The 13,754-nt window shown below is 45.7% G+C and overlaps 1 protein-coding gene across 3 annotated transcripts in view; it reads right to left on the bottom strand.

Moving 5' to 3' along the window:
- The window catches only part of NBR1 (NBR1 autophagy cargo receptor), a 36,008-nt gene that overhangs the window by 21,187 nt on the left and 1,067 nt on the right, over positions 1-13,754 (bottom strand). For 2 of the 3 annotated variants that reach the window (XM_014609197.3, XM_019500342.2), the window contains exons 2-11: positions 13,557-13,667; positions 12,457-12,519; positions 10,480-10,498; positions 9,956-9,978; positions 9,352-9,561; positions 9,134-9,277; positions 8,206-8,280; positions 6,737-6,954; positions 2,440-2,604; positions 1,819-2,025 (exon numbers count right to left, since the gene is read on the bottom strand). In XM_014609197.3, the coding sequence (XP_014464683.1) occupies positions 1,819-2,025; positions 2,440-2,604; positions 6,737-6,954; positions 8,206-8,280; positions 9,134-9,277; positions 9,352-9,561; positions 9,956-9,978; positions 10,480-10,498; positions 12,457-12,519; positions 13,557-13,658 (1,226 nt within the window). In that variant the 5' untranslated portion in view covers positions 13,659-13,667. The remainder of the gene's footprint in view (positions 1-1,818; positions 2,026-2,439; positions 2,605-6,736; positions 6,955-8,205; positions 8,281-9,133; positions 9,278-9,351; positions 9,562-9,955; positions 9,979-10,479; positions 10,499-12,456; positions 12,520-13,556; positions 13,668-13,754) is intronic. The other variant, XM_059726818.1, reaches the window with a different exon arrangement.

The following is a 13,754-nucleotide window of genomic DNA, read 5'->3' as shown; positions in this document are numbered from 1 at the left end:
CACTCTGTGAACAAAGAAAGATTAAGAAAAGCATCTGACATTAAAATATAACATTTAATTGATCTAAGAGAATTTAAAAATTAGGTATGTTTCTTCCCCTCCCTCTACACTTAAGTAACCAATTATAGTGAGCAAGGGCTATTTAACTAGTAACCTGGGCCAGAGCCTGCAAGGAGCTAAACTGCAGCCCCTGGGCTCCTACCCAGCTACAGTTCCTCCCAGGTTTTCTTCCCCACACAAGCATTTACTACTTGCCAACATCTCAAGGGGTGGGACAGCACATCCCACAACAATGGAGAAGCCTACAGCCCAGTGAGGCCCACAGCCAGGAAGAAGAGGTGGGGGACCACCAGCATATGCAGTGTGAAGAGAAGGTTACCCATGTACCTGGTGCAGAGGGCACCTTATACAGTGTAGGGAGGGGGAGTGCCAAGTGCATAGTGCAATAGGGGTGGGAGTGCCTGCATATGCAATGCAGCTGGGAGAAAGCCTGCATGCACAGTGCAAAGTGTGAGGGGGGCTTCCCTATAGCTCTTGCTTTAAAAATTGGATCTGGACTATGCATAAAAAGGCAGAAATACACTTCTGTATGTTTAAGGGAATGAAAATCTGAGAAAATGTGTGTTTAAGCCTGTACCTTCACAACAGGTTTCTTGCATGAAGAGTCAAGTTTAATCTCATGAAATAGGTCCCATGCAAAAAGGTGTGCACAAAGAACCCAAAACAGAGGCCAATAGGGGCCAAGTAAGATAATGGGAAGAAAGATTCCCTCTTTTAAAAATGTGTTAAAAAAAGATGATGCCAATTTATACCATAGACGCACAGAAGACTTTGACATGTTATTTCTGTAATGCTACAAGAACACAATATACACATGGCTGGCATATGACAAAGCTGCTACAAAGGCACACTCAGCCAGGGACTGACAGGGTCTACTCCTTAGGGGCTTTAGTGTATGAGGGGGGCTTCCCTCAGTGAAGCCTTCAGCCTGCTTACGGAGAGACTCATCCTTATCAGCTGTTGCTGCCACACAAGCTGCCCACATCCCACAGTGGCAAGAGCTGATCATCAGTCTCCACTGCCCCAAATAGGCCCTTGCTGCCACTATAGCCCCATAAGCCAAATCTGCTTGCAAGCCACTTACAGCAGCAGAGGCCACTAGGCAGTCCCTGCCACCCAATCAGTCCTTGCCAGCACTGCAACCCTGTCATGGCAATGGATGACAGGCTGCCCACTTTATCACTTCAACCCTTGCCAGAACCCCAGTTTTTCTCAGGGTCCTGGCAGTGGTGGTGATTTTCATTGTGCTGCTACAGCTGCCAAAAGCATAAGCAAGACCCAGCACTCTGCAAGGCATGGAATTGGTAGTAGGGTCCCTGCGGGATTGCCCAACAGTTTCCTGAAAGTGGGGAAGAGGAGACAAAGAGCAGATCATTGTGGGATGCTGCGAGTGAGAAAGACCTGCCCACAAGTTAAATTGGTCATAGAAAAATGTTTTCCCCGTGACATTATTTTCGGTTTGAAATTGCAGCTTTATGCAGATCTGCCATTTTTCGGCATGACGAACAGCGCGAATATGTGGACTCTTTTTGTCACACTAAACATAGCTATATAATGCAACAAATACTATGTATGTCAGAGGAGAGAGAGCTATTCCCAGATACACATGCTTTATATAACTATTAAGAACTTGGAACCAGGGAAGATTTGACAAACAAAATTAATTTCCAAGGGTTTTACTAAGGCAGATCTCTCATGGCGTCTAACTGTTAGATAAAAATAAGTAAATAAATAAATCTGGGTACTAGCAACCCTTACATGAGACCATTGGGTTTCAGGCTCTCAGGCTTGACGGCAGGTGAACTGGGTGTCTCCAGTGCATGTACTGAGTTCCACAAGTGAATCTTTCTGTGTAGCTTGAGCTGTTTCTTCAGCTCTCGGACCTCTGCCTTTCGCTGTTTTTTCTCTGCTCTTAATCTTTGCTTTTCTGCCTTTAGAAATCTTTTGTCCATCTGTTTCTGGAGCCTGCAAAGAAAGGAAGCCAGGTCTTCACAATACAGTTACCAGCTGAACTAGAACTTGGACTAGAATTCTGTTTTTGGTTGAAGCTAAAGGGAGTCTTCATGGAACACAGCAGTGTTCCCTCCAAAGGGAAGGAAACCTATAGTAGCTGATAGAAAGTACACTTTACTATCACAAAAGTTAATGTCTTCTGCAAGTAAAGGGATGATGCAAAACCCAGCTACTATAGATTCTAGACCTATACATGGCTGGTTTCTGTGCTCACTCATCTACCTCATATTCTGGAGATATTATTTATCAATTTCTTGCTCTCTTTCATAATTTCAAATCATAAAAACCTAAAAAAGAAACCTGAACACAGGCATTTTTTACTTTGTGGGCCAGAAGACACAGTAACTGAGGCAGCTAAAGACTTACCTAACTTGCTCCAGAGTAGCAGGGAGACGAGGGGAGAACTGGCCAAGGCTGTAATGCTCAGGTGTACAGAGTACAGGTTTCCGCAACTTTAACAATACATGATTAGGATCATGAGAGTATGTCCCTGCTTCACACAGTTCGCAAATATTGTAGGCTGGGCACAAACTGCAAAGGAGGAAAGGCAATAGGTTACCCTGCTAGACAGAAGTAATAGGAAGAAAAGGAGATCCCACAAACAGATAGCCTCCCCATTTCTCCAAAGAAACAAACAATCATATATTGAAGCCTTCCTTAAGGCATAACCAAAGAGGACTCAAGACTTTGTATACCAATTGGCTGGAACCTCCCTTCCAACTCAACTTCAAAAGACAGAGTCACTTCCTATTTAGAAATCTCACCTCTAACCCTGGCTTTTCTCTAACCCATAACCCACTAACTTTGTAGATTGTTTTGTGATAGTACAAATCCACTGTAGTGCAGTGTTGTGCATACTGTGATACACTGTAGGACAGGCTTGTCCAATATATGGCCTGTGGGCCACCATGCAGCCCGCAAAGCCATTTTATCTGGCCCGAGGCACCTGCTCCGCACTCCATGGTGGCGACGGTGGCAGGGCAGCGGCGAGGTGAGGTGGGCAGGGCTGGCCCACGGGGCCCCAGCTGGCAGCAAGGGGAGGGGAGCTGCTTACCCCTGCGGGGCTGGGCTTATCAGTGAGCCAGGTCCTGCCACCGCTGCCCCGAGGGCTGCGCGGCGCGGAGCTGCTCCAGCCACGCCCGATTAAACGAGCTGGAGAGAACGCATGCAGCTTCTTTTCTGGCTCCGCCCCTTAGCCCCAGCGTGCAGCCGGGGGAGCTGCAGCATGGCCCGGCGCCCTGCCTGCGAGGCACGAGGTAAGCTCCTGTGCGGAGCTGGGGGCGCACAGTTGCCAGAGCTGGGCTGGGCGGGAGGCAGGAGGAGCCTGGCCCAGAGGTGCTCTACACAGGGGGTGGCACAGCGTTACCTGGTTCCTGGCTGCAGAAGGGCCGCCCAGTGCCGGCATGTGGGGCAGTGGCTGCAGCGCCTGCTGCTGGAGAAGAGCCCAGTGCTGCACAGCCCAGGCAGGACCTATTGCCGCTTCCTCCAGCGGCCTTGTCTCAGCCCGGGGCAGGAGCTGGCTGCTGTGGGTGGGGCCAGGGGCCCTGGGACTGCTGCGCTTCTGCCCTGCCCCGCCAGCTGCTCCCAGTCCTGGCTGCTCCTTGCAGCCATGAGGCCAAAAGCACCGTGTGCCACTGAAAGGCCCGGGCGGCTGGGCCCCGGCTAACAGCCCCCAGCCCCAGAGCCTGCCAGCTGCCACTGGTCAAGGACCACCTGAGCCAGGCTTGTATCCAGGAAGAGAAAACTAAAACCCTCCAGCTGCCCCTGAGCAGACAGCTCTGCGCCCACAGGACTGTGGGTCACCCTGCACCAACTCGGCTGCCTTGCAGCTGTACCCCTGGCCCAGAGCCACCAAACACCATGGGTGGAGGCCATCTCTCTGCCAGCCTGTACGGGCACGGCCGAGCAAGCACAGGGGCCCAAGAAGTAAAAAATAAAAATTAATACAAGGTTGCAATAGAGAAGACTCAGTTGGAGGAGGCTAGAGAACAATGCAGGGAAGTCAGGGACATCCCTGACCTTTCGCCTCCCCCTCCAAGGCAGTGTCCACAGCCACCAGGGCAGAAGAACGGGCACCCTTCTGTCTCAGACGCCTTGTGTGGTACGGGCAAGAGGTCTTTGCCACCTCCACCTTTAAAAAATAATAATAGGATGCAAAACTCTGAGGAACTCAGGCCAAGGCAGCCAGAAGGGGGTTGGGTATGGCCTGCTGAGCCCCTGATTCCAGCCTATTTCTTTCCAAACAATGAGCGTCTGGGAGGATGGGATTGGGCAAAATGTGGCCAGGGCACTAAGCAGCACCCAAGGCCTGGCCCCTTTCCCTGCAAAGCTGCCAGGCCAACAAGGGAGGAATGCCAAAATAGTTTGCTGCTGTAACCCAAGTGTTTATTTTAGTCAAGTGTTTGGTATCATTTCATTGTTGCTTTTATATTGTTTTTATTTTGGATTTTAAACCACATTTCCAGACCCATTTCATTGTCACTTCCTGCAACTCCATTGGTGTCAAAGGTCATGTGACATCACTTCCTGATGTGATAACACTTCCTGTGAGGTTTTTGAATATGGCTGGCCAGCCCACTGGGAGATAAAAAGTTCATGATCCAGCCCCATATTCAAAAAAGGTTGGACACCCCTGCTTTAGGAAATAGGAAAACCAAAGCTGTCACCAGCCTTCCAAAACTATTAAGGGCAGATGCAATAAAATTAGTGGAGTCACAGCCTGGCTGCTCCTAGTGGCCAGGAAAGATAAATAGATCATACAGAACAGGGGTCTATGTTTTTGGGCAGAGTGCCAAAAAAACTCTCAATGTCAACCTATAAGATGTTGGTGTGCCGGGGGTGGATGGCAGGAGAGCTGCAAGGGGTTCTAATCTTTTTTGTGGTAGTACAGCCCCAGTCCCTTCCACGCCATCCCCACAAGGTGTATGAACCCGCTGCCAGCAACGAGCTCAGCTAGGACTCCATGGACCCCAGTGCAACTGCTTGCAGCCTCCCTGTTGCCTGCTGCGAGCAGCCCCGGTTCTGTGGCCAGTGGCAGGGGCCTGCCTAGAGGCTGAGCCAGCTGTGGCATGTTGAGCAAAATGGCTTCACCTGCCACATTCTGGCATGTGTGCCAGGGGGTGCTAACCCCGATATAGAATCACAGGAAAAAGTACCTGATCAACTGTTACAGCTGCAGTTTAGGTCTTAAGACCAAAATCTACAGGAACTCAAATAGCACTTAGTCTGCCAGTACATAGGATTTATGTTACCATTGAGCACTTGCCACCTATTAGCAAGATCCTTGTAAACCCAAATTTATGACAGCCCCTAATTTATGGTGGTCCTAAAACTGCACTTTTCAGCAAATTTACTATTTCTCAAAATTGTTTTGCTCATTTATATTCCTGTACAGCAAAGAAGATTTAATAATAGGGTTGCACTGATAAAGATTTTCTTGGCTAAAAATTGTGAGCCAGCCATATCAGCTGATACTAATCTGAAAGCTGATTTACAGGAATGGAGCCTGGCAGTTAGGAGAGCAGTATCCTGCCAATAAGTTGGGTGGGGAGAGGGTGGAAAGGGGTAGATCGAGGCACCCACAGTGAGGGAGGAAGTGGGGCAAGGGCTGCCCAGCTAGGGCAGTGAATGGGACCCCAGGGCCAGGAGTGGGATGAAGCCACAGACAGCTCATCCAGGGGGAGCAGCTCCCCACTGTTGTGTGCACCCCCGGGGGAGGCACAGGGGGCGTGTTGTCCCCTGGATTTGTGCGTGGAGCAAGGGTGGGCTGCCCACTGTGGGCTTGGGGTCAGAGGCTGCCCTGGCTCTTTCCCAGTGAGGTGGCTAGGGGTAGGGTGGGGCTCAGCTGTGCGAGGCAACTATGGGGGGGGGGGGGGGGAAGCAGGGAATTTGAGTGGCCATAATCCTCCAAAGCCCCCTCTAGCACTGCCCCTGCTTCAGGCACTCCGCTCTGCTGCCTTTCCCTTGGGAACCCTGTGCTGTGGGGCGGGCAGGCAGGCAGGCAGGCAGGCAGCACACACTTGGGGGGCTATAGCCACCCCAAAATTCCATGTAGCTCCTCCCATAGCCACCCCTCCCAGCACCGCCACCCACCTGCTCAGCTGAGCCCACCCTGCTCCCAGCCCCACACCAGGAAGAGGCCGTCACAGCCCCTAGCTCTGAGCCCACAGCGAACAGCCTGCCCTCACCCTGCACACAAATGTGGGGATGGCATATGCCCCTCCCCCCAGGGGTACATGCAGCAGCCCAGAGCCACCCCTGGCTCCATCTTGCTCCTGGCCCTGGGGTCTCAATTCACTGCCCTGGCTGGGAAGTGCCTGCTCCTGCCCCAATCCCAGCCGCACTCCCTCCTTCACCGTGAGCATCTCGATCATGCATACAGCATTTACTGGTGACATTAATTAGCTACAGAAAAAAGCTGATATTAAATTTTCCTTTTATCAATGCCGATCCAGTAAACGACTGATATATTGGTGCACCTCTATTTAATAATACAAAAAATGGATGCTGTTGCTGATTATACATGGTATGCACTGGAGCATTTAGGATAAGAATTATGCCCCATGAATGGTGATCTTTACTACTAAAATAATATTCACTCTCATCCATATTCCATCAACACTGAAACACCATTCTTCCTAAATATCCTGCCATCAGACTTTACCTGCATTGGTAGCGGATCCCTACAATTCGGGTCTGACAGTTGCTGCAGGAGATTAGCCAGTCACACTGGTGGCCTTCAGCTGAATGCATCTCCAGAGTTGAATGTGCTGTAGCAAGAGAGCTGCTGGAGGAATGCAGGGGCTGGTTGTGAAGAACAAGCTTCTCGCTTAGCTTCTGCTCAAGTTTCTCAACGGTTTCCTTAACTATTTGTTCCCTGAACTGAAGATAAGAAGCTGGTCACAAACACTTCTTTATGGGCAGCTTTAGGAGTCAGTCTGCAGATTCCCATCATCCCCAATTCATAAGCCAGACATGTTCAGAACTAACTCATTTTTCTCTGCCTGTATCTTCCAGACTAAACCAAGAGTGCTTGTAGACACACAAGATTCCTGCTAATTAGCACACCGCAGCAGCCTTGGCATCTTGTGTAGCGAGTGTCCCCACACTTCAAAGTGGTGGTGAGGGCACTTTTAACTAAAGCTCAATAAGCTTTAGTTAAAGGGCTCCATGGCCATTTTGAAGCACAGGGAGGCAAATACATGAGATGCTGTGAGCACTTTAATTAGAGCCATTCTTGGAGCTAATCTAAAGTGCCCTCCCCCCTACTCCTGGAGCACGTGTAAAAGTGCCTCAAGTGAATATCTCACTTCTCAGATACTCATTTGGGACTTCACAACACACGGCTCTGTATTTGACAAATTTACTTTTCTTATTATTAGCAATACTCCAGTTTCCCAAGCAAGTTGGCTGAGAAAGTTACACAAGTTTAATATTACCCTATTAACTTAGTACCTGCACTGACCTGCCTGACCAGCAAGCATAAGGTCCCCATTTGTCTTCAAGTCATGATTTTCCCTCCCTTTTTCATATATGGAGGCAGCTTATTTTGTGTATAGAGCCTTCACAGGTTTGTCAGTCAATCAAAGAAAGAAAATTATCTAGCCCCTAGAATATGTAAGTTTTTCTTTTTAGAAGAATATATTTTTGTAGAATTATAATACATTCTTCTAGGGAAAAAATTACAAATTTCTGTGTTTCTAGGCATTTTTATGACTTCAGCTTCAGAAACTAGTAGCTGATTAATCCTTATAATTCTCCGGTAGTTTCTTCTCCTGCGAGTTTGCATGGTGACAAGCTCCTCAAAACAAAACAAACACCTACGGTATACCAGATTTCTTAGAAGTGTTACCTTCAGTGCCTTTGCACTTCTTAATTGTGCTATGGATCAAGTCTCAGGAAGTTCTCAAAATTATACCACTAGAACTGGTCTAACAGAATTTTCTAAAAGCAGCACCATATTATGTGCATACTTGATGAGATGACAACCACCACGAAGTCCTAGTGGCTGTTCAGAATACAACCTAGATTCTAGCATGGAATGAATAAAAAGCCAAATGTGATTGCAATTATCCTCCCTTCCTACAATATTTTACATAACCTTTTGAAAAGACAAAGTCAGAAGACGCTTACCGTTTCCAAGTAGCTTGTAAACCACTCTGGAGGCTTTTTACTGGTCCTTCCTGCCTCACCTTGATTTAGCTTTTGCTGTAGAGCAAAAAAAATTGCAAGCATTATAGATGCTATTTACTAAAATAACAATCTCTAATGAATTAGAAATTAAGCAGCAAAATATACCACTTTCAAGTACATCCCCCCCTTCTTGTAAACTGGGAGCAGTGTTCAGGATACTTCTCTCAAAAATGCTGTCATTGTAAGCAGTTACTCATTCACAGAAAAACAGTAGAGACACACAGTAAGCTAGTACATGCATCTGAAGTAATCAGACCATGAATTTGCTAACAAAACAGGAATCTTCCAGTATTTCATGTAGAACTACACACTGAAGTTAAAAGAAAAGAGCATAACATTTCACGCAGCTGAAGCACAGAAGAGAATTATGAAAACAAAATGCTAGATCCTATTCCACCTATTAGGCACTTAAGTGGACTCAGATGTCCAAGTGACATCTTATTTCATCCTGCTCAAGCCCCTGAAAAAAACATTAATATGCCTACTTCAGTAACAGAGTCATCTTAGCCTTTAAGTCAAAAAACAGCAAGCAGGAAAACCCATTCACCTTTATGTTTACCATTTGCCATGAACTCAAGTAGGGTAGAATCGAATCACACTTAAATGTCTGATTGGTAAAAGAGAATCTGGCCCAAAGATTTTGGACATCTAACCATATCTAACAACCTCAAATGTTTACGACTCCTTCCTTGATATAAAAAGTTTCCTTTTAGAGACATTCAAATAGCTTTACTGACTTGAATGAATTTGAACAATCAGAGGCAGAAATTTTGACTCAGAACCTCTACCATGAAGTAAAGATGATGACCATACTGAAATACTTTATTGTAAAGTGAAGAGATTCTGATTTAGATGTAAACAGTCTTACCTGTGTTGTGGTCTTCATGTCCTCCCCTATGGTCTGAGCCAGCAGGGAATAGTGAGAGAGAGGTTTCTTTCCATCCTTTAGTATGGTCGTTCTTTCTGACCCCGCTTTTTCACATACTTGCGTTGAACAGGAATTTAACGTTTCCTTTGGAGGAAGATTTTCTTATATTTTTAAGTCAAATTATTCTGATTTAGTTGTACTGAAGGAAACAGTCTTACCTGTGTTGTGGTCTTCTTCATGCTCTCCCCTATGGCCCGAGCCAGCAGGGAATAGTGAGAGAGAGGTTTCTTTCCATCCTTTAGTATGGCCATTCTTTCTGACCCCACTTTTTCACACACTTGCATTGAACAGGAATTTAATGTTTCCTTTGGAGGAAGATTTTCTTCATATACGTTCATCTGAAGTTGATTTCCTAGTTTAGCTGCAATCTAAATATAAAGTGCATGATAATCACCTCCCATTCATTTCACTTCAGAAGCAGCATGTAAACTCCCTTAAAGAGATTGCATTATACTGCACTGTTATGGCTGCAAAACCAACACAGTAAGTGACATGCCAAACTGCAGTCAGCTGAGCTCTTTGCCACCCAATACAGTCAATATAAAAGTTATGTTACAAATGGCTAGGACACAAGACAGCTGTTGTGTAGGTTTTGCTGAATTCACAACTAAGCAGTTTATCTGCACTGATAAACTGAATCAATACAAAGGAATTTAGTGCAGATGCAACCAGGGAAACCACTTAACTTTTCTTTTATTCAAGAATATTTGAGTTACATCCATTTAGTTACAAACGCATTAGGAAAAGTCAAAAAAGAATTACCTTCAAAGCTTCTTCATATTCCTCTAAAAGAAAAAAAGCGAAGCGTGAATGTTTCCACATTCCAGAAACAAGCATGTAATTTTAGTATACTGTATTTAGGATCTCACGTATCAGGAAGTGAAGCTCACATACTCCCCAGGGGATTCAGCAGCATTTATATGCCACTGAAGTGACACAGAAGACTACACACAACTGCGCTCACCACCCAGACGTGCAACGTTCTTCCCTTCATTTGCACCCACCTCTTGTAATTCCTCTGAACACTGAACCTAACCTATAAGATTTTAGTCATTATAAAAGTTGTTTGTATTTTTAGGGCTTTCTTTAGCTCCTAACCAAACTACTAAAGTAGTGAGACAATAATAAAAAGATTGAAAGGACTTTTAAGAATAGCCTGCTACAAATTTTCCTTTTACAAGCAGATCCTTCCTGTTGTCAAGTAAGAAGCTCTGACATTGCTTGCCATGAGATTATGGCTTTATGGAAAACAGTACAATCTAAACATGAAAAAACAAATAACTCACCTTCACTATTGACAGAGACCTGTGAAGAGAAATAATAACGAGCAAGAGTCACCATCATTTGACATAAAACGATTTACATATTTGCAATTAAATTTTCAAGTAGCAGTAGGATAGAGATTCTGGGTAAGAAATAACTGTTTTCCTATACCCCCTAACTCACTTATCATTTCATGCTATTGCCTCTTATTTTAACCTATTTATTTAGGTATGCAATTTATAGGCCTTCTTCCCAACAAACACTCAGGGTACCCTTACAGCAAGAAAATCAAAACATTAAAATGATGACTAGAATGAACAAACAAAAGAAAGCAGAGACCCATTAAACGATGTCTATGCCTAGAGCATAAACTCCTTGGGACAGCTGTCTCTTTGCCTGTACACTGATACTTGACTGGGGTCTCTGCCATTTAAGAATCACTGGAATACAAGCAAACAACACAGCTGCATCTTTGGGAAGCAAGTTACTAAAGATTCCCTCTACTTTCTATACATGCAAACATGGTCAAATCTTGCTCTCATTAGTACTGAAAACATTATGCCTAAAAGGACCCCAAGCTGACTTCCTGCCCTTTGGGCAGGGGGCTGGACTCGATGATCTTCCGAGGTCCCTTCCAGCCCTAATGTCTATGAAATCTATGAAGATAGAAACCAGGCCATCATCCAAAGTTTGTCTATTTATTCACCATACGCAGCATTCAGTGACTAACCTGCTGCTGTAAAAATAAGTTATTTAATCACTAGTAGTAATGCTGTTTCTAGCGAATGATTAAACTACATTCCAAAATGCCATAAGATTAACAAACAAGAACAGAACCTATTTACACAGGCATGGCTTCAAGTGAAAAGGGTGATTTCTTCCTTATGAATTTTCTTGGAGACAGCAAATGTAGTGATCTTTTTAAGAAGGAAAGGTCTAGAAAGATACTCTAACAAAGACTTTCAGACATGTTTATGTTTTAGGGGTTAAAAAAAAAATCTGTACTGCAGCATTCAAGTTTTATAAAAGCTTCTCTCTCATCTATAGAACCCTATAAGTAGTGAGGCAGAGAAGTTATGCCAGGCAGTTAGTTACTTGATAGGTAGATATAGAACCAAGCAATTTCTCATTCAGTCATTAATTCCTATGGAGACAATGACATCTGAATTATATTCGCAAAAGATTTAATCATCTCAGATCAAGTAAATAATAGGGGTGTACCAATAGAGATTTTGGGGGCCAATATCAATAGCCAATTTTTAAGGAGGCGTATATGGCTGATACAGGTCCAATTTCTGATATAGCTGCATCCAGCTGGTATGTCTGTTCTGGTGGAAGGGGAGGGGGGAGGAAAGGGGAATGTGGGGGGCAGATGAATGCCCCCCATGGTGAGGGAGGGAGCGAGGCTCGGGCAGCTTGTCTGGAGGGTGCAGGGATGGGGGAGGTGGCTCCCACTTCTGTGAACACCCCCAGAGGGCACAGGGCAGGGGGGGCGTGTCCCTAGATCTGCAGGGGGCAGAGCAGGCTGCAGCTGCGGACTGGGGCCAGGGGCTCTTCCCAGCGGGGACTGGGCTGGACTGCACTGGGAGAGGGGCTACGGAGGGGGGTTACAGCCACTGCAAATTTTGCTGTAGCCCCCCCAACAGCTCCCCCTCCCAGCGCTGCTGCCAGCTACTCCAAGCGCACCCCCCCACACCTGCCCCCCCCCAATGCCATGAAGAGCCCAGTGCAGCTCCAGTCCCAGCCTGGCGCAGCCCACCCCACCCCACCTCACCCGTGCTCAGCACAGATCTATGCCCCCCCACCATGCCCTCTGCTCATGCCTATATAAAGAAGAAAATTGCAGAGATATACACACTACCTTCAGAGGGGGCTACAAGTTGCCTCTCACCTTTCCAAAAATAAAGTAATCAGTCACAAGCCAACTGCTAGCTAATGATCTAACACTAAAATAGCCACAACTGGGGATACGCAGTACGAAAAATCACCAATACAAGTACCTCATCATTATCCTCATCCATATACTTAATTTGAATGTTGTTCAGGTCGAATGAAACTTTCACCTGAAAGAAGAAACAAAGATTGACACTTGACAGTTCTTAACTAGTCAGTCCTTTCCCTCTCCTCGCTCATTTATAGATCAATGAAGTTTTATGAAGTCCATTTTTCTGCAGCCCACCAATGTCACTGCCTCTCCTTCAGCCATTATACAGTTTAATCATCCAATAACAAAACCCAATATTTCCCCGATCCCTTCTTCTCTAGTTAAAAAGTACCAAAAACTAAAGATGCATTTAGTAATCTTTCCACTGAACCGGCACTGGACTTACTCCGTGTTAATTACTGTAATTGCTCACTATGTAAATACACTGCAATAAGGAGAGACTTGAAGCCAGTGCTCTTAAGCACAGAAACCTTTAAACAAACAGACAATCAGGAAACAATACACTCATGTGACCAGCCTTTATTTCACATACCTACCTTCCTTGGGTTGCCAAAGGCTGGAGTAACACAAGTATCAAAAGACACAAAGTATTTCACTACTACCTGATGTGCTATATAACTAAGTGACATCTTCAAGTGTTTCAGATTCAGTGCAGCCATTCTCTAGCTGCTAATTGCTTGAAATTAACTGTAAGCAAAGCCAGGTGTTTCCCTGCAGAACAGTTTCCAAGGCACATATACCTATATAAATCTAAGCATGAAAAGGCTTGCCTATTTCAGGTGACTGGTAACATTTTTTACTTGTCTTTAGAAATTGTTACACAGGGGTCAGGTTTTGGCTACTGTGGATCTAGCAGGAAACAAATAAGTAGAGCTGGAAATGCAATGAAAATGGACTTCCATATCATTGGCATCCAAGAAGCAAGTTGTTCCCTACTAAATCTATTCAACAAATTACATCAGAACAGTACAAGCAGCTTTCCTCCAAGGATTGACCAAAGAACATCCTGCAAAGTACTCTTGACACAAAATGCTCCTCTCTGCCAGGTCTTTAGCTGCCATTTTGTTTACGAGTCAGAAGCAAAGCACTGCACTAGGACACAGCAACAGTGAATGCACATCTAGAAAACCTGCCCCTGCAAGCAGCTCCACTCACCATGGCCTCCACATCTGCCCACGTAGTGTTTGATGAATCTGAAACCAGGAAGCTCTGGGTCTCTCCTCTAAAGCTCACGCTGAGGTTTACCTGGGGCTCCATCCTGTGGGGCTGTCAAAGCAGAACGTCTGTCACTCACAAACCAGTCAGGACATGGCAGAACAAGCTCTGCAGGGATCGCAAATGCGCGACCCTTAA

This window comes from Alligator mississippiensis, chromosome 4 (genome assembly GCF_030867095.1).
Source record: "Alligator mississippiensis isolate rAllMis1 chromosome 4, rAllMis1, whole genome shotgun sequence".
In the NCBI taxonomy this organism is placed as follows: domain Eukaryota; kingdom Metazoa; phylum Chordata; order Crocodylia; family Alligatoridae; genus Alligator; species Alligator mississippiensis.
The sequence above is the reverse complement of the archived record's forward strand: the minus strand, read 5'-3'. Positions and strand labels throughout refer to the sequence as shown.